The 23,529-nt window shown below is 33.0% G+C and overlaps 6 protein-coding genes across 6 annotated transcripts; 4 read left to right on the top strand and 2 right to left on the bottom strand.

The window, feature by feature from the left end:
* The first annotated feature begins 385 nt into the window (after nucleotides 1-385).
* On the top strand, nucleotides 386-6,169 carry LOC107365786 (ATP-binding cassette sub-family C member 1-like). The gene is made up of 11 exons (XM_015933357.3): nucleotides 386-608; nucleotides 747-923; nucleotides 1,005-1,130; nucleotides 1,195-1,332; nucleotides 1,395-1,535; nucleotides 1,607-2,164; nucleotides 2,241-2,699; nucleotides 2,766-2,912; nucleotides 3,024-4,574; nucleotides 4,674-5,102; nucleotides 5,170-6,169. The coding sequence occupies exons 1-11, from the start codon at nucleotides 573-575 to the stop codon at nucleotides 5,947-5,949; spliced, it is 4,542 nt and encodes a 1,513-aa protein (XP_015788843.2). The 5' UTR covers nucleotides 386-572; the 3' UTR covers nucleotides 5,950-6,169.
* A 2,232-nt stretch (nucleotides 6,170-8,401) lies between these two features.
* On the top strand, nucleotides 8,402-9,482 carry LOC107365798 (transmembrane protease serine 6). The gene is made up of 4 exons (XM_015933371.3): nucleotides 8,402-8,518; nucleotides 8,581-8,662; nucleotides 8,744-9,075; nucleotides 9,135-9,482. Exons 1-4 carry the CDS (start codon nucleotides 8,458-8,460, stop codon nucleotides 9,386-9,388), a joined length of 729 nt encoding a protein of 242 aa, XP_015788857.1. The 5' UTR covers nucleotides 8,402-8,457; the 3' UTR covers nucleotides 9,389-9,482.
* A 2,813-nt stretch (nucleotides 9,483-12,295) lies between these two features.
* Nucleotides 12,296-13,375, bottom strand: LOC107365800 (apolipoprotein D-like). The gene is made up of 5 exons (XM_015933372.3): nucleotides 13,217-13,375; nucleotides 13,008-13,141; nucleotides 12,865-12,944; nucleotides 12,635-12,733; nucleotides 12,296-12,547 (listed from the first exon to the last, which is right to left on the bottom strand). The coding sequence occupies exons 1-5, from the start codon at nucleotides 13,316-13,318 to the stop codon at nucleotides 12,411-12,413; spliced, it is 552 nt and encodes a 183-aa protein (XP_015788858.1). The 5' UTR covers nucleotides 13,319-13,375; the 3' UTR covers nucleotides 12,296-12,410.
* A 3,656-nt stretch (nucleotides 13,376-17,031) lies between these two features.
* On the top strand, nucleotides 17,032-17,747 carry LOC149093166 (uncharacterized). Its single transcript, XM_089268804.1, has 2 exons — nucleotides 17,032-17,379; nucleotides 17,452-17,747. Exons 1-2 carry the CDS (start codon nucleotides 17,304-17,306, stop codon nucleotides 17,745-17,747), a joined length of 372 nt encoding a protein of 123 aa, XP_089124930.1. The 5' UTR covers nucleotides 17,032-17,303.
* A 1,344-nt stretch (nucleotides 17,748-19,091) lies between these two features.
* Nucleotides 19,092-20,168, top strand: LOC107365801 (apolipoprotein D). Its single transcript, XM_015933373.3, has 5 exons — nucleotides 19,092-19,250; nucleotides 19,326-19,459; nucleotides 19,523-19,602; nucleotides 19,734-19,832; nucleotides 19,920-20,168. Exons 1-5 carry the CDS (start codon nucleotides 19,149-19,151, stop codon nucleotides 20,054-20,056), a joined length of 552 nt encoding a protein of 183 aa, XP_015788859.2. The 5' UTR covers nucleotides 19,092-19,148; the 3' UTR covers nucleotides 20,057-20,168.
* Nucleotides 20,169-20,414: 246 nt separating this feature from the next.
* Nucleotides 20,415-23,527, bottom strand: LOC107365731 (beta-mannosidase). The gene is made up of 4 exons (XM_089269033.1): nucleotides 23,378-23,527; nucleotides 23,163-23,309; nucleotides 21,041-23,090; nucleotides 20,415-20,973 (listed from the first exon to the last, which is right to left on the bottom strand). Exons 1-4 carry the CDS (start codon nucleotides 23,484-23,486, stop codon nucleotides 20,514-20,516), a joined length of 2,766 nt encoding a protein of 921 aa, XP_089125159.1. The 5' UTR covers nucleotides 23,487-23,527; the 3' UTR covers nucleotides 20,415-20,513.
* Between the last annotated feature and the right edge of the window lie 2 nt (nucleotides 23,528-23,529).

Genomic DNA, 23,529 nt, shown 5'->3' with positions numbered 1-23,529 from the left:
AGATTAATATCTATGTTAATGCTTTAATTATTAACAATTATGTTTTTTGTACCATTTGTTGAAATAATCTTGAAGAGTGGCGAGAGTTGCAATTTTATCATGATAATCGACGTTTTTACACATTTTTACATTATCATACAATGATTTTTTAGAAGTGAAATCAAATAAATTCAATATTGATCAGATGTGCTTTCATGTGAATCAAATTCAGGGATATTTCATAGTTTCTGATTCACCTTTTCAAGAAAAATCCAGCCAGATAATCCAAATTTATTCAGTCATTGATAAAATTCTATTTTCAAGCTCATCTCTAGTAGTAATAACTGCCTGTGTTTAAGCAATACTTGTGATTATCTTATCTCATTTTATATTTTTTCATCCTCATATAGATAATCTGAACAATTGAAATAGCTATAATAGCTATATAAAGTTCAACAGTCTGATAGAGCAGTCAAGTTATTTACCTTAATACTCAATCAATTTCTGGTTTCAACAGTTTTAGTAAACCATCCATGTGTATTTCATTATTTATTTAATTAGCATCGATTAATCAGTGAAAAACTACAACAATTATGGTTTTTGAATCGTTTTGTGGTCACTCACTTTGGGTAAGTTAGAGCTGTTACATGCTTTGTTTACATTTTACACTGTCTGACTCGCTTTATGTTAATGTCTTTGTTATGTAATTAAATTCATTACAATATTTTAATTTTAATTTAATTATTTCTTTTATTGGTGCACTTTAGGATCCTGAAATATCATGTAACTCATATCGGCCCATGTTTTCGCCTTGTTTAACGGAAACAGTTGCTTTATGGTTCTCTACAGGCTTCTTATGGATTGGTTCACCAATAGCTGTTTATGGAGCCTTTAAAGCTTACAAGCCGAGGTTACCCTACACCAAAAGGTTGATCATAAGATGGGTAAGTCTTCATTATTTTAGTGCCTTCGTTGACCATCAAGTCTTTTTCATTGTTTATATCCTTTTCTGATTATTGGCATAGACTGCAAGCTTAGCGCTTTGTGTTTTAACTCTTTATGAGTTGATTAGTGTGAACATTAGAAGCTCCAATGGCTTTGATATTTACCCATATCAAAAAGTATCTGCAGCTATTCGATTGATTTCATTTGTAAGTATTTTATCATTTAAAAATTTTCAGTTTATTAATTTCTTTTTATTCTTTTAATTTACAGTGCATGACAACTGTTTTACTAGTTGTGTATCAACGTAAAGGAATCCATTCGTCTGGTTTATTATTCGTGTATTGGCTCCTAATGGCTTTGACGATGTCTATCAATTATTGGTCCTTGATTGATGCAAATAATAATAGAGTAAGATTTATCAGTTTGACTAACATTATTAATCTTGCAACTAGCCATTATCATTTAAATAGAATCTTAAACGTTGGCATGTTGACGCTGAAGATTTTACCATAAGGACGATACAATTGAGTCTAATTTGGATCCTGCTGGTCTTCAATTGTTTTGTTGATACAAGAAAAACGTTAAATAGCACTGATAAGCAGACAATCCAGGTATTGACTTGAATCTTCATCTTTACACGTGTTATTAGTGGTGTAATCTTTATATTTATTTTCCATTTCAGATTGAATCTCCTTACGAGTCAGCCTCATTTCTGAGTTACCTTTTATTCAGCTGGTACGACTCTATGGCTTTACTTGGCTTCAAACGTACATTAACTTCACCGGATATTTGGCCATTACCAAGTGAATATAAATCAAAACCTATTGATAGCGAATTTTATCGTCTTATAGCTGCTGGAACTAAATATACTTTTACTGACTCTTCGAAAGCATCGAAAGCTAATGGTGAACAGGTTGAAAAGTTGGATCTAAAGACCACCAAGACAATGAAGTTGTCATTGCTGAAAATTTTGTTGAAAGGATTCTGGCCATACTTTGTTTTAAGTGGGCTTTTCAAGCTTGTTTCATCAGTTTTAATCTTTTCAAATCCACTATTTATGGATTATCTTTTAACTTTTGTCAAAGCCACCGATAAGCCTGCTTGGCATGGCGTTTTCATTGCACTTGGAATGTTTGTAATAACATTCATTAGTTCAATGTTTGATGCTCATTATGAGTTCTTAATTCAAACAACTTCAATGAAAATCAAGTCAGCATTGATAGCAAGTGTTTATCAAAAGGTGAAATATAAATTAACAACTCGTGGAATTACCTCAATCAATACAATGAATAATATTTTATTGGAACACATTTCAGACTCTTCGATTGTCAAGTGCTGCTCGACAATCTTATACCACTGGAGAGATTATTAATTTAATGGCTGTCGATCTTGACCGTATTGTTGAATATGTCAACATAATGAATTACCTGTGGTTTCCACCAATTCAATTGATCATTGCGATTTTCTTTTTATGGAGGCAACTTGGTGTTGCTTCAATTGCTGGTTTAGCTGTGGTTGTCATTTTGATACCTTGCAATGGTTATGTAGCCCATCGCCTTGAGGTTTTAGAAGATAAAATTTTGACCCAAAAGGATAAAAGATCAAAGTTAATGTCCGAAATTCTCAATGGAATGAAAGTGTTGAAGCTTTATGCTTGGGAAGGTGCATTTGGTGACAGAGTTACTGCTATTCGAGCAAGAGAACTTAAATATCAAAGATCTGACGCTTTCTGGGAAACTGGAATTTACTTTGCTTTTGATTGTCTTCCTTTTCTGGTAAGTTAATATACAATCTTAAATTTGTTATAGAATAAATTATTAATTTACTTTTAATTTTTCCAGATGAATTTAGTCAACTTTGCGACATTTGCCCTTTTAAGTTCAAGTAACATACTTGACGCTAACAAAGCTTTTGTGTCAATTACATTGATAGGTATATTACAAGATCCACTTGCCTTTTTACCAATGGTTATTGCTTACGGAGCCAATGTAAGTACAATGTGTAATGAAATAATGTTATAGCATAAAAGTTGAATGAACTGTTATACAATTACACACAATCTAACTGATTCTCCCTTTATTCATTTTTCATTTCACCAGTTTGTAACATCACTTCGTCGTGTAAATGAGTTTCTCCAATGTGACGAGCTTGATCCAAATACAATTGACCATGAACCTGCCCATGAAACTCCGATAAAAGTTGAAAATGCTACCTTCTGTTGGTCTTATGGTGATGAACCAATAATCTCAAAATTAAATCTGTCTATTGAACGTAATAAATTGGTGGCAATTGTTGGTACTATTGGAAGTGGTAAATCTTCAGTTCTTTCAGCCCTTCTTGGTGAACTTTATAAAAAAGAAGGTCATGTCAACGTTCATGGTCGAATTGCATACGTCCCACAATCAGCTTGGATCCAAAACGCAACAGTTCGTGACAATATACTGTTTGGGAAACCTTACGACAAAGAAAAATATGAGAATGTAGTCGAAGCTTGTGCATTAACTGCTGACCTTAAAATATTACCTGGTAATGATCAAACGGAGATTGGTGAGAGAGGAATCAATGTCTCTGGTGGACAAAAGCAACGCATTTCCATTGCCAGAGCTGTTTATTCAGATACTGATATTTATCTTTTGGATGATCCATTGTCTGCAGTTGATTCTCATGTAGCAACTCATCTTTTTGACAAAGTCATTGGGCCAAACGGACTTCTTCGTAACAAGACTCGAGTTTTTGTAACTCATAGACTAACCTTTTTACCACAAGTTGACGAAATTATTGTTCTTAAAGACGGAAAAATTTATGATCACGGCAGTTTTGATGAATTAATGAACAAAAAAGGAACATTTGCAGAGTTTATAGATCAATATATGTGTGAGGTCGAAGAAGATGATGATGAATTAATGGAACCTTCATTGATTGATAAATCAGCTGACGATAAAATTGCAAGAAGGGGTTCAAATAGATCGACTGGAAGTGGAAGTAAACTTGTAAGAACATTATCATCATTCAAGCGATCTTCTACAATATCTCATATTCCAAAAAAAGAAAAATTATTGAAAAAGGAACCAGAAGAATCAAAGTTCAAATTGATTGAAAAAGAAGAAGCTGAACAAGGTTCCATCAAAATGAAAGTTTATCTCGATTACTTTTCCGCAATCGGATGGTTGGCTGTATTAGGAACAATTGCTTTCTACTTATGTGTTTCTGTTCTCGACTTTGGGACTAACTTATGGTTATCTGCTTGGGCTGATGATGCATCCATTCCAGGTTCATCCAATAATACAGCTTTGCGAAATAAGCGTCTTGGTGTTTATGCTGCTCTTGGTTTCGGTAATGCCATTTCTGTTTTAGCAAGTGTAATTATTTGTAATTTAGCCGTACTCAAAGGTGCAACACTTATTCACAATCAAATGTTGAATCGTATAATTCGTGCACCAATGTCTTTCTTCGATACAACACCTGCAGGACGAATCCTGAATAGATTCAGCAAGGATATCGATATTGCCGATAGTGTCATCGGACACGAATTTCAATTATTCTTGTCACAGTTTTTCAGGTTGATTGTCGCAATTATTGGTATCGTTACCGGGTCTGTTTATCTATTAATCGTCTTACTCGTCCTTGGTTTTGTCTACATATTTATTCAGGTAAGATTAGTGACTGATTAAGAATTTCTTATAATTATTTTTGAAACACACACAAACACAAGCTTTGAATTGATCTTTTGTTTACTCTTCATTTTATAGAAAATTTACATTGCCTCATCACGTCAGTTACGTCGGATCACTTCAATTACCGAATCACCTATTTATTCACACTTTGCCGAAACTATTAACGGAGCATCATCTATTCGCGCCTTCAATTCGTCTGACAGGTTTATTGAAGAGTGCTACAATCGAGTCGATACCAGTAATAGATCATTTTTCTTGAGCATCGGGGCCAGTCGTTGGCTTTCTATTAGACTTGAATTTCTTGGTAACATAGTAGTTACATTAGCTGTGATTTTGGTTGTGAGCACTCGAGATTCATTGAGTGCTGGTGAAGCTGGTTTATCAATTAGCTATTCTTTTGAAATAACGTCACTTCTCAGTTATTTGATTATGTCAATCTCTAACATTGAAACTAATATTGTTTCCATCGAAAGATGCTTAGAGTTCACAAGAACTGAAACAGAGGTAAATCACTGTAAAACTCTTTGCTGAAATAATTTCAATTAACAAACATTTATTTTATTTTTACTAGGCTGCATGGGTAAACGAGAATAAACGACCAACTCAAAAATGGCCTGATAGAGGAGAAATCATTTTCAGAGATTACAGTACACGCTATAGACCAGGACTTGATTTAGTTTTAAAAAATATTGGTGTCACAATTCATCCCAGAGAAAAGGTTGGAATTGTTGGTCGAACTGGAGCTGGTAAATCATCTCTTACACTTGCATTATTCCGTTTAATTGAACCAGCAAATGGAATGATAATTATTGATGATCAAGATATAACTCAATTTGGATTACACGATTTGCGATCACGATTAACCGTCATACCTCAAGATCCTGTTTTATTCTCAGCCTCTTTCAGAGACAATTTTGATCCATTCCAAAAACATACAGACCAAGAAATTTGGACAGCGTTGGAACAAGCAAATCTTAAACAATTTGTTGACAATCTCGAGAATGGACTTGATTACGAAATTTCTGAAGGTGGTGAAAATCTAAGTGTTGGTCAACGGCAATTAGTGTGTTTGACTAGAGCTCTTTTACGTAAAACTAAGATTCTCGTACTTGATGAAGCCACAGCTGCAGTTGACGTTGAAACTGATGAACTTATTCAAGAAACGATCAGAAGAGAGTTTACTGATTGTACAATTGTGACAATTGCTCATCGTTTAAATACAATTATGGATTATGATAAAATTATGGTGATGGATAAAGGAAATATAATTGAATATGATTCCCCAAGCAGCCTCTTAGCCAATGAAGAAACCGAATTTTATTCTATGGCAAAAGATGCCAAAATTGTTTAAATAGTTACAATTGTTACTGAAAGTGATCGGGCCACTTTTAAATTATAATTTGATCTCACAATCCCAATTTTATTTGAACCAACCCGCAACTCAAACTCCTTTGCTGCCTTGCTCTTTGCTTGTTCAAAAGCACCAAACTATTACAAGCAAGATATCGTATTTAAACCAAGAATACATATTAATAATCTACTTTTCAAAATAAATTTAATTTAACGATTAAGATTATAATATCATGACTTTTGGCCACGTTATGGTGAATAAACAGAAAATGTGTTCTCTTCCCGTCCTGGGTAACAGTCTAGCTATACGGTCACAAGGAACAACTAACAAAACTTTTAATTCAGTATCCAATCAAGAGGATCTTTTTAAATTTAATCTATACATCTATACAATATATAAAGTCAAACTATGAAATTTTTGCGGGAAGATTGTGCCCAAACTAAACGGGTTCTGAAGAATATTTTTACATAAAATGAAAGCCCTGGTTAAACTACAGTGACTCAAAATAGTCAGAGCTTTCTCGGACTTCAGGTTACTGAGAAATTAGCGTTTAAACAGGGTGGGGGAAAAAATGCAGAATCCGTATCTTTTACTATTGACTTTGGGGAAAAAACTTTTTTTGTATTCAGATTGATGGTTTATTGTTGGGTTAGGAGTATATGAAAACTGTCTTTCGAGCAAAGAGTAAGTTAAATATCTGATGCTTAAACTATACAACTTTCAAAATGAACGAAATTTTTTTAGTTTTTCTCATGCACAATTTTTCAACAACCATTCGAGTCTTTAAATGTGGATTGAATTTATTGTATTCATTGAAAAGAAATTTACGATCAGCCATGATCGGGGGGCTCAGCTTGTATTAATAACTGAAATAAAAACATTGAAAATAACACGAAATGTAAAGATGGCATTCTACAAAAAAGTAAAAAAACTAATGTTTTTCATCGAGTTATCAACTTTATTATTATTAACCCGTGATATTTGTTGAATTCATCAACACATTCAAAACTCTGATGGATAATTTGGTGAACTAAAACTTCTGATTGATTACAAATTTAAGTGAAAATAGAAGAAAGAGACTCTAATGAATTTGTCAGTCAAATCATTATTGATCAGCATGAAAGACTTGATCCAACTGCATCCACGAAAAATAGAGAATCTCTTTTCAAAATTCAAATCTCTGATAAATTAATGAAAAAAGTTGCTGAGAAAAATGGAGAACCCGTATTCCATAATATTGAGTGAAGGAGAAGCTTTTTCGTTACCCAGATTGATGGTTCATTGTTAAATTTTTCATGTTGCTAAGCGAATCTGCTAGCGTATGGATTTTGCATCGAGTCGAGATATGACTCGTGGCTTTTTACAACTGATTTGTCAATCAAATGATTATTGATTCGCTTCCAGCAATTGTTCCTAAACAGTTGAGCCATTTGCAGGCTGTGCATTATGACAATCATACGCGAATCAGACAAGTTAACAAGATCAATTAACTAACTCTATTTGATTCCAAACTTTCTCTGAAAAAATAAAGTTGAAAAAAACTAACAAACAGATTGAACTTAAAGGCTACCATAATAATGAAGTTATCATTACTGTAAAGGATACATGTCACGAAAACTGACCTTCGTCGATTTGAAAATAACTAAATTTTCTCAATTTAGGATTTCGTACAATAACATCTCTTAATTACTTCTGTTGAATGATGACAGAATTTCCTTTTTCTTCTTTGGCTTTTATATTATAGCTTTTAGGTTGCTTAACTTTGAACGGTCGATATTGGATGAGATTCCTGTCGGCCTTGCCTTTGATCGGGGCAAAACACTTCAGTACTTTGATGGACAAGATCTGAAAATATTTGCTCGAAACTTTGAGAAAAAATCTTAAAATTGATTAGTGCTAATTGAACAATGAGATTAGTACAAAAAAACGAGTCAACTACTTTATTTTTATTGAATTCAAATTCCATGCTATTGAAGTCATGTAAACTCTTAACTAACATCAAAATTAGCTTATTCACAAATGGTATAAACTTATTTCATTTACAGCAGTTGAAACTAAAAAATAAAGAGAATCATTGTTTTGTTTCGTTTGAATATTATGATGATGATGAGATTGACAGCTGAATAATGATGCACATTCATCTGAATATGAGGGATTTGAAAAAGTCAATACGAAAAACGCTTTCAATTAGTAATGAATGTTCATCTAAAGCCAATCTTAATTGAAATTAAAGAATGACGCGATTTGATTTGACGAGTGATCCGAAAAGACCAATACGAAAAACAATTTGTAATCAAAATTTGTCAATCTTGATTGAAATTAAAGAAGGAAGGGAATTCCCTTAAATTATTTTTTCCATAGCAAACACATGGATCCTAATTAAGAATCATCTGTTTCCGATTGATTTTAGCTATAAAAGAATCAAATACCAACGAATCTTAATCACTCTAACATAAGCTAAAGTATTATCAACACTATCAATAAAAGCCTAATAACTCAACTGTTACAATGAGTTTAACTTTGTTTGCTTCCATCTTCGTCCTTTTGATCAACCAGTCCTTCGCTTGTGGTAAGTCAGTGAAACAATAAAGCAACTGATAACATTGAAAATTAACTCATGATTTTGTTTAGACTGTGGTCAGGCTACTGGTTACACAGCTCCTGTAAAATCAGAAGGCAAGTTGACTCGATTCCCTTGGTATGTAGCTATTGAGTAAGTATTATTATACAATCTATATTTTAATCATTTTACTTCGTTCTCTTAATTTACCATGATTCTTTTCGTTCAAATAAGAAATAAAAATCAGAAATCTTGTGGTGCTGCATTGATTGATGATCAACACGTTGCTATTGCTGCTCACTGTCTTTCTGGTTCAGACGCAGCAGCACTCAGAGTTCATTTGAACGACAACTCAACAAAATCAGTCGCATCCATTTGGATTGATGAACGATATGACGAGAAGACTGGTGCCTATGATTTTGCTGTATTGACTTTGACTTCTCCAGTTGACTCTCAATTCAAACCCATTTGCTTACGGAAACCAGCTTTATATCCTGTACCTGCAATTTACCTTGTTGGTACAAAATCTGGTGAACATCTTGAAAGCTTGCCTAGTCCCTACTTTGGTAAGTTGATTGAAAATGAAATTGTATTCTTTTTAATTCATTCTTGATTTTCCATTTAGGTTCCAAGTGTCCTTCTCCTGCTACCAAAACTCACCTCTGTGTTATGAATTATAATAAAGTGGATAATGAGAGTCCTGAAGGTCCATACATGGCTAATGAAATGAATGCGAGATATTACCTTACCGGAGTTACTTCTCGTAGTTTTCCCGTTGGAATGCCAGATCTATTCACTGATGTCAGTCAATACAATGAAAAGATGCGAGAGTTGGCTCCAAAAAGTTGTTGGAGAGACACCAATGACTTCAGTCAATAAGTTCAGTCATTGAAATCAACCCTTTCCAAAGCGTGTGTAACATAAGTTTCTAAATCTCTATTGATTTCTTTTTGAATAAATAATTGCATCCATATCTTCATTTCTGCATTACCATCTTTTCTTCTAATCTCATCCAATTCCGATCGTTCAGAGTTAAGCGACGTAACGGCTATAATACGAATCAAGAAGAAAAATGAAGGAATTTTGTTTTAAGGACTTCTATTAATTTGTTAATCAGACTGAACGCGAAATCTTACGTGACTTTTAAGTTTTAACTTTTAAAAACTAACGAAGGAAGTACCCGAAGTCATCCGAATAAAAGCAATATTTTTATCTTAAAACAATTAGGTTTTATAAGTGTTTAATTGTCTCGAAATCTTTCAAGTATTAGGGTGTCAAATAAATTTTGCGGTTCGCTATGAAAAAAGATTTGATTGTGATCGTTTTAAGTTTAAACATTACTTATCTTTAATTAAGCAGTATAAAAGAAAACAAATCAGAATCGGACAAATATTTACAAAATTATTGCATTTTTAGTTTTTTAAAGGGCACAAAAATTGACCAAAATTTTTTTCATTAACTTTTTTCACCAAATTTTCTAGTAACGCGTCACAAAATTTCTAACCGCAGATTCTGAATACTTGCGAATCTATCCTAAGAACCTGCTATCATCTCTATGGACCTCAATCTATCTTAATTTTTTGAAAATTCATTCAAAGAGGAGAATTTCCACTCAGGAACGGAGATCAAAATCACTTTTGTCGATTTTTTCGTTATAAATTTTCGGACGCTAACAAAAACGATTTCAATTATTCGATGTGGAAAATTGAAACGATATATTAATACAGAAGGTCCATAATTTGATTTTATGAAATTGCATCCAATTCTGAGCTAAACTTCATATCCAACCGCAAAACTTGTTTGACACCCTAATAGCAAATTAAATTGATGAACCAGAATTTCAATTTCTTACATGTAAAGTATTGTAACAAGCACACAAAACAAAATAAGGGAAGCAAAAGGTTCAGCGGGATGGATATGTACTAGATAGTAGATATTATTGCTTTCACATTGATCTATAAATACCGATCGACAATAAATGGCGTTCTCGAATCTTTGTCCGTTTGCTAATCAAAAGACGACGAACTATATTGTTTGTTAGTAAGAAGAATTCAATACCATACTAATCACTGAAATCGGTTCGAATGACCTCGTGTACCTCCCTTGCATGTTTATTGTAACTTTTTTCAACTTTATTTTTTCAAAGAAATTAACTCGAGTTGGTTAGTTACTGCATAGTGCTTTGAAATGAACTTGCCACTGTTTAAGGCACAATTTTGTGACAATAGAAGCGCTTCTCAATAATAATAAGCAATGATTTTCGCGCATTTAGATTGGCTCAAAAGGCGCTTATATGATGGCGTGCTTTTTTATAAGCAATATACGGTAATTGATCATTGTATTAGATACGATTATGATAATGGTTAAACAAAATATCATTGAATATGACTTCTTACTGAATACTTTTTGCTGCCTTGTTCAAAAGCACCAGAACTTTTACAAGCAAGATATGTTATTAAAAACTAGAAATACATAATTAACCTTTGCAAATGAATTTTATTCAACAATTAAGATGCTAAAGGTGTCAAATTTAATTCCAAGCAAACTGGTGGAGCTTACAATCTTTTTATCACAAATTAAAATAGATAAGCACAGATATCTAAAACAAAAAGCAACAAATGTGAAGACGGAAAATAAAGTGACCAAATGGTTTGTGTCTATGGTTTATGATATCTGTGCTTATCTATTTTAATTCGTGATAGAAAGATAGTAAGCTCCACCAGTTTGCTTGGAATTAAGACACCCTTTATATCATGCTTTTTTTACTCAATTTCATCATGATTCTTTTCGTTCGAATAAGAAATAAAAATATAAAATTTTGCGGTGCTACATTGATTGATGATCAATATGTCGCTATCGCTGCTCATTGTCTTACTGGTTCAGAGGCAGCATCGCTTAGAGCTCGCTTAAACGATAACTTAGTAAATCAATCTCATCTATTTGGATTGATGAGAGATATAAAAACAAGACTGGCGCCAATGACTTTGCTGTATTGACTTAAAGAAAATATTAACTAAACTATGATTTTATCTGTTTTATATGTTCATTCACCATAAGATGGACGATAAGCATGACATTATCATCTTAATTCTTAAATAAAATTCCTTTGAAAAGTTATTATATTTATGTATTCCTGGTTTTTAATACAATTTCTTTCTTGAAATAGTTTGATGCTTTTGAACAAGGCAGCAAAAAGTATTCAGTAAGAAGTCATATTCAATGATATTTCTTTATGCATTACCATAATCGTATTGTATACACAGATAAATTAACTAACTCAGTTAACTCCTTTGAAAAATTAAAGTTTAAAAAAGCAACAATGGGAGAATAAACTTACGAGGGAAGTACACGAGGTCATTTGAACTTATTTCAATGATAAGTGTGTCATTGAATTCTTCTTACTAACAAACAAGATAGTTCGTCGTCTTTTGATTAGCAAATGGACAAAGGTTTGAAAAGCGACATTTATTTTTGATTGGTATGTGAAGATCAATGTGCAAGGAAAAATATCAACCCATCCCGCTGGACCTTTTGCTCCACTTATTTTGTTTTGTGTCTCATTACAATGCTTCAAATGTAAAAAATGAAATATAGTTGATCTTTGATTTCGGATGACCTCGCTCATCTCCTTTGTTAGTTTTTAATAGTTCAAACTCAAGAAACGCATGAGATTTGACCTATTTGGCTATTTTTCCCCTCTATTTGACCCTTCACTTTCTACACAAATAAAGATGGTATTTTGGTGCTGACAACACATGACTAGTATTGTAGACTAACATCACTAGCTTTGATTATGCAATGAAATATATATTTAATTAAAGTATAAATTGTTTAGTTCAAGGATACATTGAAAATTGGATTTGTATCAGCATTGATCATCATTTTTTAATAAACTGGTCAATCAATATTGGCAGTCTTTTTGGTTTGTTGCTATGAAGTAATCGGTAGAGACACCAGCTTTATTAATCAACAAATCGGTCAGTTCAGCATACTTTTCAGCATCCATGGTGTTAGCCCTGGATAAGATGACACCAGTTTCTGTGATGATAATGAAAGTTGAGTTATCATTAGTCAAATTGATTTGCATAAAGAGACATTGAGTTTATCAAATTGAAAGATACTTACGAACTGGAGATTGCGAAGAATCAAGGAGGCAAATATAAGCAGCTAGATAATTATCGAAATCAGTATCGACCAAATAGACGTTAATTGAAGATGACGTAGCTGTAAATATGAAAATATTAATCAAAATAATTATTGATTGCAATGAAAATAATTTTCGTATTTGCATCTATTGTTAAATTAACGAATGTATGATACAAATGATGAAAAGTAAAGCAGACAAAACTACTTACTGGATGGTGATGTGTGAAGCTTGAGTAAATTCTGATTATCAGTACGTTCGACTAAACCAACACCATAATTCTTTGAGCCACTAGACGATGGATTAATAATTTGCATTACAAACAATTAAACTCAATTGATTGTGTCTACTTACTCTGGATCAGTTGCATTCATTGTAAGATTAAAGTTTCCATCCTTTTTTGGAGTGAAATCCGCGGTAACACATTTTGGTTGATTTTCGGTTCCAGAAAAAGTTGGTCCAGCAATTTGATACCATCGGCCGGCAATCTAAACAATGAAACACCAAATTAATGGATGCAGTTTAAAGTATTGGCTAAATTTATTAAATAATTATAAACGTACTTTGGCAACATCAGAGACAGGGACAGTTGGAGGAACTGGGCATTGAGCAAGAGTTGAAGAAGCAACAGCAAAGACAATGAAGAGAGTGGCGATCATTTTCATATTATAATAGTTTTTGCAGAGAAAAATTGACTGAATGTTTGTTAGTGAAACTTGTTGATTAACTGATGCTAATGTGTTTAATTTCATCGCTTTTTATACTTCATTTCATGACACATTCACTCTGTACAGTACATGCACTTGTATTGTATCGATTGTCCAACCTGAGTCACCAATGAATAAAATTATTGCAAACAATAAATATTGAAATCACGGTGAAAAGATAAGTTAGATCTAGATCTACGATAAGTCTGTTATTTGTAAATTTCATGAGAAGGATGTGAAGATTATATTCACTATCATCTCATATTTAATGAGAAATTCGATTATTGATTCCTGGAAAAAATTCTTCATACCCTTTGGTGGGAAAGATGTGCACCAAAACGATAACTTACTATTGCCAAGGAGTTGTTGCAATAAGAATCGGCCAGTTTTAGGATCAAATTAATATTTTCATGCAAAGCTTTACCGATCATTTGCTAACGACTTTTCTTCTATAATTAATTTCGTGACAAATAGGTGGACGAATAAGCGTTTACTTATCGTACTATAATTTGATTTTTAGCTGTTGATAGTTAAAGAGATTGTGCATGTTTTCATAGGATTTTAATTGACTACATAGATCTGAAGCAGAGTTGAGAGCAAGTAACTTAAATATACTAACTAGAGATCATAGTCGGTCGATTTTATGTTGAACATTTTCAATCAACTTTCAAATTGTTATCAAATCGTTGCTTGCTTTTGTTGTATCATTCAACCTCGTTCCTGCGAAATCAACTTAATCAAAGAAAGATATTGCTTATCAAATTACAATATTTTCAATTCTCATCTGAAAACACAAAGGTTAGACCACACTGGGAATAAGGAATTTTTCCAAGTAATCGTCGAATTTCTCGTTAATTTTGACATGATAGTGGATTTAATCTTCATTCCCATCTTATGATGTTTAACAATAACAAACTTATCTTTAATCTAACTTATCTTTTACCTTGATTCATGATTTATTGTTTGTAAAGGGGGCTTTCTTCATGGCTGAACCACTCATGCAATATATCAAATTTTGTGACCAAACTGAGTGAATTTCAAAGCTAAAAGCACAGTATTGATGCCCTGCTTCAGTAACATTTACGAAAATATAGAAGCTCATCTCGGTCAATCAGGTTCTTGTAAAACTTCGAGTTTCAGATTAAGACCAAAATCGAGAAAATCGAGGTCAAAGTTGAAACTTCGATCTCCTTTTGTACAGTTATGGAATCAGATTTTCAGATGAAACTCATTTCTTGTTAAATTTCCATAGAGCTGGCAAACTTTTTTAAAAAGATACTGATTGAATTGTAATTTAGTGATTGAAATCATCAGTTAATTTTGATCAATTATGTATCACAATGAAGCCACAGGTTTGGACATTTTGGCCATTCAGTTTTCCAATCGTTTTCACATTTATACCCACGAGATTATTGTTTTTAACTTTGCAACCTTACTTATCAACAACCCTTTATGTCATGATTGTCGATTGACAGTCGAAGAATCTGAAAGGTGTTTCAATAAAATTCAACTTTAAAAGTAAAAAAAGACAAATGTTTTCCATCGAGTTATAAACTTTATTCATAACCCTTGGTACTCGTTGACCTGATCATTACATTCAACTCTCTGATGGGTAAATTAAAAAAACTAAACTTCAAGTGGATGAAAATGGTTATAAAATGGTTGTTAATGTTCAGATAAACATAAAATACTGGAAATGAGTTAATCCTCGCAAACCATTTGTCATGACTTATGACTTCTGAAAAGTGAAAAGAAAAGAAAAGAAAGAAATTCTACAGCTCAATTTGTCAATCAAATCATTATTGATTCACTTCCAGTAATTGTTTCTTAGTAGTAAAACAATTTGAAGGCTGTGCAGCATGAAAGCATACGTAAATCAGATAAGTTACAACAAGATCAATCAACTAACTCTGTTAATCACAAGCTTTCTCTGAAAAAAATGCAGTTGAACATAACTAAAAAACAGACTGAACTTAAAGGCTACCACAACAATGAAGTTGCCATAACTGCAAAAGACTTGTATCACAAAAAACTTACCTTTGTCTTTTTGAAAATAAATTTAATATTCTGAAAGCAGACATTAAAGATTTTAGGACACATTACAAGCATAGCAAGGTTCGATCACAATCGTGAACTAAAGTTTTTCGATGAACTCATTCATTTAATACAGTATGTATAATTTAATAATGTATTACAGCATTTCTCGATAACTTTAGACAAGTTCCCATAATGTTTATAGTCTGCTTCTCAAAATGTTTAGACAAAATCTTAAGTCGGTCGTAAAACCAGTTACTCTTCTCAAAATGTTTCGACAGTTCGCATATTGTTTAGTCAAGTTCTCAGAGCATTTAGACAAACGGGTTTCTCAAACCGAATTGAAAAGGCAGAAGCAATCAGAGTTGGATTTGGAATATAAGTTTTGCGTTTAGTGACTAAACCTTTACTGTATTAGCTAAAGCAGGGTGGGATAAGGGCTTGTGGTCGGACAAAGTGAAGCTCCATAGTAAATAAATATCAAAACGAACCTTAATTAAAAAAATATGTAACAATTATAAAATTATTATTTTGAAACGATTAATCAATTATATCAAATATGTAATTAAAACGTAAATTGTTTTTCGACGAACCTAAAAATTTCATTGTTCTGTTGAATTCGAAGATGATGAGCATGTTAATGATGATATTGACAGTTGCACGGTGAATTTATTCATCTAAATTTGATGTGTTACATTTCTTTTGATAGCATTTGATTAATCCGAGAAACTTCCAATACGAAAAAGCTTTTGAATTTGTAATGAAATGTACATCATGGAATACAGGGATTCCCTTACATTGTTTTTTGCATAGCGTACACATGGACATCTAACTGAGAATCATGTTTCCGATTGATTTTAGTATAAAAGAATCAACTACTATCGAATCTTAATCATTCTAGCAAAAGCTAAAGTATCGTCAACAGTTTAATTCCAAGTATCAATAAAAATCCTAATAACTCAACTGTTACAATGAGTTTAACTTTGTTTGCTTCCATCTTCGTCCTTTTGATCAATCAGTCCTTCGCATGTGGTAAGTCAGTGAAACAATAAAGCAACTGATAACATTGAAAATTATGATAAAATAACTCATGATTTTGTTTAGACTGTGGTCAGGCTACTGGTTACACAGCTCCTGAAGGCAAGTTGTCTCGATTCCCTTGGTATTTGGTTATTGAGTAAGTATCACAATTTATATCTTACTCATTCTATTTTGTTACCTTAATATCGTGATTCTTTTCTTTCAACTAAAAAGGGATGCATGGTAGGTGATACGAAGATTTTGAACTTTTTTTGGGCTTAAAATATTGTAATGGGTCAGATATGATCCTTTGTCAAGCCTTTCGTTTCGGAAATTCTCCTTTTCAAAGTTACAGGGTGTCAAAGTTTCAACTTTTGCATAGATTAAAACTATTGAAAGCAATATGGATTTGTTAAAAAACATATTTTACCATTTTATCATAGATCGACATTACTAGCATTAAGCATATTAACCTAAGTAAAAACAACTTTGACACCCTGTAACTTTGAAACTGAGAATTTCCAAAACGAAAGGCTTGACAAAGGGTCATATCTTACCCATTAGAATATTTTAAACCCTGCAAAAGTTCAAAATCTTCGTATCACCTACCATGCATCCCTTGTAAGAAATAAAAATCGCAAATCTTGTGGATTGATTGATTGCATTGATTGATGATCAACATGTCGCTATTGCTGCTCATTGCCTTTCCGGTTCAAAGGCAGCATCACTCAGAGCTCGCACAAACGATAACTCAACAAAGTCAATCTCATCCATTTGGATTGATGAGCGATATAACAAGAAGACTGGTGCCTATGATTTCGCTGTATTGACTTTGGCTTCTCCAGTTGGCTCTCAATTCAACCCAATTTGCTTACGAAAACCAGATAATATGCATCTGCCTGCAATTAACCTTATAAGTCCAAAAGCTGGTAAAAATATTGAAAAGCTCCTTTATCCCTTGTCAAGTAAGTTGATTGAAAATAAAATTCATGTTGCTTCATTCTTTAGGATTCTTGATAAATCTGTTTTCAATTTAGATTCTGAGTGTTCTTCTCCTGCTACCCAAACTCACTTCTGTGTTATGGATTATGACAAAGTGGATAATCAATGCCCTAAAGGACCCTACATGGCGCAAGAATTAAATTTAAGATTTTACCTTACTGGAGTTACTTCTCGTTGTTTATCTTCTGAAAAGCCAGATCTATTCACTGATGTTAGTTTATACGATGACAAGATCCGAGAATTGGCTCCAAAAGGTTGTTGGAGAGACACATCTAATTACGCCGATAATATTAGTTTAATCGAAATCAATTTTCGACGGAAGCATGAGTAACATAAGTTTCTGAATCTAAAAAAATATTTCTTTTTGAATAAACGATTGCATATCTTTATTTTATTATACTTTACTATCTTTTCTTCTCATCTCATCCAATGCCTATCGACATAGGCCATAACTAATAAAGTTAAGGTGTAAATTGAAAAGGCTGATTCATTTACTGAAAAAGCAAACATTTTTGTTTGATGAAGAAACATTTCTCGATCTTCGAGTTAAAACAATTTTGGCTTTGGTGCTAAACTTATTGAATTAGGTGTTGATGTAGTGAAAATAGTGGACATAAGGTTAAAACAAGACTAGATAACTTGAACATTTGATTTTCCAGTGTAAATTAATTGTTTATTTCTCATTCAATATGAGCTAAAACATGGTTTCATCAGAATGGTTTCAGCGAAACAGGGAAATGTTGTGACTTGACGCCATAAGTTGGCGAAAATCATGAAATTATCATCTTAACAAACTCGAAATAGTTTTTCTTTCTTTTGACTTATTTCGCGCCATTTTTTGTCTTTTTTATTTTGAATATGAAGAAAACCCTTTTTACAAACAATAAATCATGAATCAAGGTAAAAGATAAGTTAGATTGAAGATAAGTTTGTTATTGTTAAACTTCATAAGATGGGAATGAAGATTAAATCCACTATCATGTCAAAATTAACGAGAAATTCGACGATTACTTGGAAAAATTCCTTATTCCCAGTGTGGTCTAACCTTTGTGTTTTCAGATGAGAATTGAAAATATTGTAATTTGATAAGTAATATCTTTCTTTGATTGTTGATTTCACAGGAACAAGGTAGAATGTTGCTTGTTACAGGCAATAAAATCCTATGAAAACATGCACAATCTCTTCAACCATCATGAGCTGAAAATCAAATTTAACTACGATAAGTAAACACTTATTCGTCCACTTATTTGTCAAGAAATCCTAAAAACTGGTCGATTTCCATTGCAACATACTTTAAATTAGATAATGCAATAATATTAGATTATCGTTAACCAAACTCTTTGCCCCTTGGATACACATTTAATACTTCAAACCAAAGGGTATGAAGAATTTTTTCCAGGAATCAATAATCGAATTTCTCATTAAATATGAGATGATAGTGAATATAATCTTCACATCCTTCTCATGAAATTTACAAATAACAGACTTATCGTAGATCTAGATCTAACTTATCTTTTCACCGTGATTTCAATATTTATTGTTTGCAATAATTTTATTCATTGGTGACTCAGGTTGGACAATCGATACAATACAAGTGCATGTACTGTACAGAGTGAATGTGTCATGAAATGAAGTATAAAAAGCGATGAAATTAAACACATTAGCATCAGTTAATCAACAAGTTTCACTAACAAACATTCAGTCAATTTTTCTCTGCAAAAACTATTATAATATGAAAATGATCGCCACTCTCTTCATTGTCTTTGCTGTTGCTTCTTCAACTCTTGCTCAATGCCCAGTTCCTCCAACTGTCCCTGTCTCTGATGTTGCCAAAGTACGTTTATAATTATTTAATAAATTTAGCCAATACTTTAAACTGCATCCATTAATTTGGTGTTTCATTGTTTAGATTGCCGGCCGATGGTATCAAATTGCTGGACCAACTTTTTCTGGAACCGAAAATCAACCAAAATGTGTTACCGCGGATTTCACTCCAAAAAAGGATGGAAACTTCAATCTTACAATGAATGCAACTGATCCAGAGTAAGTAGACACAATCAATTGAGTTTAATTGTTTGTAATGCAAATTATTAATCCATCGTCTAGTGGCTCAAAGAATTATGGTGTTGGTTTAGTCGAACGTACTGATAATCAGAATTTACTCAAGCTTCACACATCACCATCCAGTAAGTAGTTTTGTCTGCTTTACTTTTCATCATTTGTATCATACATTCGTTAATTTAACAATAGATGCAAATACGAAAATTATTTTCATTGCAATCAATAATTATTTTGATTAATATTTTCATATTTACAGCTACGTCATCTTCAATTAACGTCTATTTGGTCGATACTGATTTCGATAATTATCTAGCTGCTTATATTTGCCTCCTTGATTCTTCGCAATCTCCAGTTCGTAAGTATCTTTCAATTTGATAAACTCAATGTCTCTTTATGCAAATCAATTTGACTAATGATAACTCAACTTTCATTATCATCACAGAAACTGGTGTCATCTTATCCAGGGCTAACACCATGGATGCTGAAAAGTATGCTGAACTGACCGATTTGTTGATTAATAAAGCTGGTGTCTCTACCGATTACTTCATAGCAACAAACCAAAAAGACTGCCAATATTGATTGACCAGTTTATTAAAAAATGATGATCAATGCTGATACAAATTTCCAATTTTCAATGTATCCTTAAACTAAACAATTTATACTTTAAATAAATATATATTTCATTGCATAATCAAAGAATGTCTAAAATACTGTAAGCACCGAAATGTAGAAAGTGAAGGGTCAAATAGAGGAACAAATAGCCAAATCTTACGTGTTTTGAGTTTTGACTGTCAGCAACTAAAGAAGAAAGTAAACGAGGTCATCGCGATAATTGCTCTTTCGAATGATATGAAGATCTTAAGAAAATTCCTATTCGTTCAGATTCTATGCAAGTTTAAACACCGGCAGTCAATTTTCTAACACCCTGTACATAATTAACTTTTCAAATGAATTATATTCAAAAATTAAGATGCTAATATCATTCTTTTCGTTCACTTTATGGTGGATAAACATATAAAACAGATAGAATCATGATTTAGTTAATATTTTCTTTAAGATGAGTGACAGTCAATAAGTTTTTGATATCGTCGACCGAGATTTGTTTGTTAGTTCCAAAGAATACTTCTTTAGATGAGTCAAGCATGTTGAATCCATTAGTTGAGAAGACTCCATCAATTCCAGATCCTACCTTGAAATCAAGCCAAACGAATAAAGCTGGATAATCGGTGGATAAATTGATTTTATAAATGTTTGAATAACTGCTGAGTGATTTTTTGCCAGCATCGCTGTCGTCTTTTGAAACATCATTGATCTTAATGTTACTTTGTTTAAGGTTCAATTCCTTGGGCTTGGCCAATAGAAGGAAATTTTCACCAGAATTGAAATCAGCTACTGATGATTGGACAGTGTTGTATTTAAGTTCAACAACACAGTTCTTCAAATCAGAACTAACAGCTTCACTCAATTTTTTATCATAAACCACGGTGGCTTTGAAACTACATAGAGAATAGCAAAAAAAATGAAATCAATTGACTTGAATAGATTTGATGATAAACAATTTACCTGTCAACATCATTAGTTTGGTCTGCAATTGTTTGTTTGTTGAATGAATCAAGTTGATGAACATTAATAGTAACGGCAACGTTGACTTTACCAGAAACATCGTTATTAATAACAGCTTTCAATTGATCATTTTCTGTATAAAGTTGTCCAAATACAGGCTTGTATGAATCTCTGAGGAAATATTGAGCCATCTTCCATTTAGCAGTTCCAAATTCAATGGTTGACCAACCAGAAGCAACCCAAATATCATTGAAGATCCAATACATGGCACCCCAAGTAAACCCAGATCCATCAGCAGTATTGATTTCACGATTTCGAAGGAAAAATTCCATTTCACGCTTATTAGCAACAGCTTGAAGAATTTGAGATAAATAAGTCATCTTGAGATAACCATTTTTACCAGTTTCAGTTGGTTTTCCCATATAATAGTCAACCATTGTCTCAATTTCCTTAAGACGATCACCACTAGCTCGATGCTCTAACCATCCACTGAAAGGATAGACAAGCTCGGATTCGGGAACTGATGTAGCATACGATTCATAAGATGGCAATGATTCGAAACCAAATTCTGAGATGAATCGAGCAGCAGGGTAATTCTTTTGTTCCCAAGCATCAGCTTCATGGTAATAGAAGTGAATATCACCATAGAAATGATCATCAGCGTTACTCGAGAAACCTCCATTTTGTTCAGTGAAAGCTCCATTGGATGGACTTGAAACAACATATGGACGAGTGGTGTCATATTTAAAAACAATTGTTTTTATGGTTTCTGTGTACAACTTCTTAAAGTCTTCAACATAGGTTGAGTATTTATCTTCCAATCTGGGCCACCACCAATGTGTACCAATGGCCAATTCATTTTCGTTGCTTCCAGACCAGATAGCAATACTTGGATGATGAGCCAATCTGGTAACTTGTTGTTCAACTTCAACCTTAACATTATCCAAAAACTCTGGATCAGTAGGATAAGTAGCACAAACAAACATGAAATCTTGCCATATAAGAAGACCCATTTCATCAGCTAAATCGTAAAAGTAATCAGTTTGATAGATTCCTCCACCCCAGATACGAAGCATGTTTTGTTGAGAGTCAACAGCGGCTTGTAAAGTCTTCTTAACGTAATCCTTGTCTCGGTTTTCATTCTCAGTGTGGACTGATGTTGGGTAGAAGTTAGATCCCTTGATATAGAAAGGTTCTCCATTTACTTCGAATCGGAATGAAAGTCCAGGGTAATCTTTTCCATCTACCTTTGGAATCTCTTGGATCAATTTAATTTCCCTGAATCCAGTTCTTTTTACCATTGATTGTTGCTTAGATCCATCTGATGGCTTAAGAGTAACTTTAACATTGTACAAGGTACGAGGTCGAGCTACAATTTGATTGTTTTGCACATATGTAGCTCCATTTGGCCACCATTTACCAACACGAGATTTTTCAACAGGAATGCTAGAAATACGATAAGTATCGGTAGATGAATCAGTATTGATGGATCCACTGTAAATAGTCAACTCCTTTTCGTAGTTGGGATCATTAGTTGAAAGGGTAACTTCAACATTGACTTGTTTACCAGACTCTGGTCGAGATAAAGCTAAACTCAAGTCAACAGACCATTTATTTTCATCTAATGATGTAATTGTAGTCCAGAAGTTTTCCAATTTATTTGTGGATTCGATAATCTCAATTTCAACAGGCAAGTAAATACCACTGGTACGGAAAGCAGGTCCCCATCCCCACATCATCTTTCGGATAAAGCTAGCATGACATTCACCATAATCTGAACCATCAGGGAAACATTGAGGAACCATATCGTAACCATATTGACCCTTGAATTTATTGTATTGCTCTTGAGCATAAGCGTAGGGATTGTATACCTCAATCTTGATACTGTTTGAGCCAGCCTTTAGTTTATCATTAACCTTGAATCGATATCGTCTGAACATATTGTTGGTGTCCCCAACAACTTGATCATTGATGTAGACCTTTGAAACAGTGTCAATACCATGAGCAACGAGGTAAATTTCATTGGAAGATTTAAGATCATCACTGCTGACTATAAGTAAAGATAGAGGAAAAGTAACGAAAGGTAATTCATTGAAAAAGCTAACCGTTTCATTGTACTTACCATCGAAATTTCTTGTCCATGTCCACAATTTCTTGGACCAAACACGTTGGTTGTAATCATCATAACCATAGTTTGGATCACCAATGATTCCATGATCAACAAGCTCTGTATACAATCCACCAGGAACAGTAGCGCCATCGATTACATCTAAAAAAGACCGTTAAAAGAGTTAACCAGAGCTGATTAGCGGTAAAATTTAATGTTTCATTACTTACATTGTCCAGAATCATCTTTTAGATTCCAATCACTAGAATTCAAGGAAATAATTTTTCCCGAACATTGGAAAATTGAATTAACAATAATCAAACAAATAAGTCCGATCATGATTAACTTTTTTGTAACTTGTATCTACCAATATAACTTGGTA

Source organism: Tetranychus urticae, chromosome 3 (assembly GCF_039701765.1).
Source record: "Tetranychus urticae isolate SD_2017Ah chromosome 3, NJAU_TeUrti_SD_1.0, whole genome shotgun sequence".
Lineage (NCBI taxonomy): Eukaryota > Metazoa > Arthropoda > Arachnida > Trombidiformes > Tetranychidae > Tetranychus > Tetranychus urticae.
Note: the sequence above shows the minus strand (reverse complement) of the source record. Positions and strands in the feature narration are given on the sequence as shown.

Coding starts and splice junctions, on each gene's coding strand:
- LOC107365800 (XM_015933372.3), bottom strand. CDS start 13,318: ATGAAAATGATCGCCACTCTCTTCATTGTCTTTGCTGTTGCTTCTTCA. Junction 13,142..13,216: donor CTGTCTCTGATGTTGCCAAA/GTACGTTTATAA, acceptor TTCATTGTTTAG/ATTGCCGGCCGATGGTATCA. Junction 12,734..12,864: donor GCTTCACACATCACCATCCA/GTAAGTAGTTTT, acceptor TCATATTTACAG/CTACGTCATCTTCAATTAAC.
- LOC107365786 (XM_015933357.3), top strand. CDS start 573: ATGGTTTTTGAATCGTTTTGTGGTCACTCACTTTGG. Junction 1,131..1,194: donor CTATTCGATTGATTTCATTT/GTAAGTATTTTA, acceptor TTTAATTTACAG/TGCATGACAACTGTTTTACT. Junction 2,165..2,240: donor TAGCAAGTGTTTATCAAAAG/GTGAAATATAAA, acceptor AACACATTTCAG/ACTCTTCGATTGTCAAGTGC.
- LOC149093166 (XM_089268804.1), top strand. CDS start 17,304: ATGCATCTGCCTGCAATTAACCTTATAAGTCCAAAAGCTGGTAAAAAT. Junction 17,380..17,451: donor GCTCCTTTATCCCTTGTCAA/GTAAGTTGATTG, acceptor TTTTCAATTTAG/ATTCTGAGTGTTCTTCTCCT.
- LOC107365731 (XM_089269033.1), bottom strand. CDS start 23,486: ATGATCGGACTTATTTGTTTGATTATTGTTAATTCAATTTTCCAATGT. Junction 23,310..23,377: donor AAAAGATGATTCTGGACAAT/GTAAGTAATGAA, acceptor GGTCTTTTTTAG/ATGTAATCGATGGCGCTACT. Junction 20,974..21,040: donor CAAACTAATGATGTTGACAG/GTAAATTGTTTA, acceptor TTCTCTATGTAG/TTTCAAAGCCACCGTGGTTT.
- LOC107365798 (XM_015933371.3), top strand. CDS start 8,458: ATGAGTTTAACTTTGTTTGCTTCCATCTTCGTCCTTTTGATCAACCAG. Junction 8,663..8,743: donor CCTTGGTATGTAGCTATTGA/GTAAGTATTATT, acceptor CGTTCAAATAAG/AAATAAAAATCAGAAATCTT. Junction 9,076..9,134: donor CTTGCCTAGTCCCTACTTTG/GTAAGTTGATTG, acceptor TTTTCCATTTAG/GTTCCAAGTGTCCTTCTCCT.
- LOC107365801 (XM_015933373.3), top strand. CDS start 19,149: ATGAAAATGATCGCCACTCTCTTCATTGTCTTTGCTGTTGCTTCTTCA. Junction 19,251..19,325: donor CTGTCTCTGATGTTGCCAAA/GTACGTTTATAA, acceptor TTCATTGTTTAG/ATTGCCGGCCGATGGTATCA. Junction 19,833..19,919: donor TTCTTCGCAATCTCCAGTTC/GTAAGTATCTTT, acceptor TTATCATCACAG/AAACTGGTGTCATCTTATCC.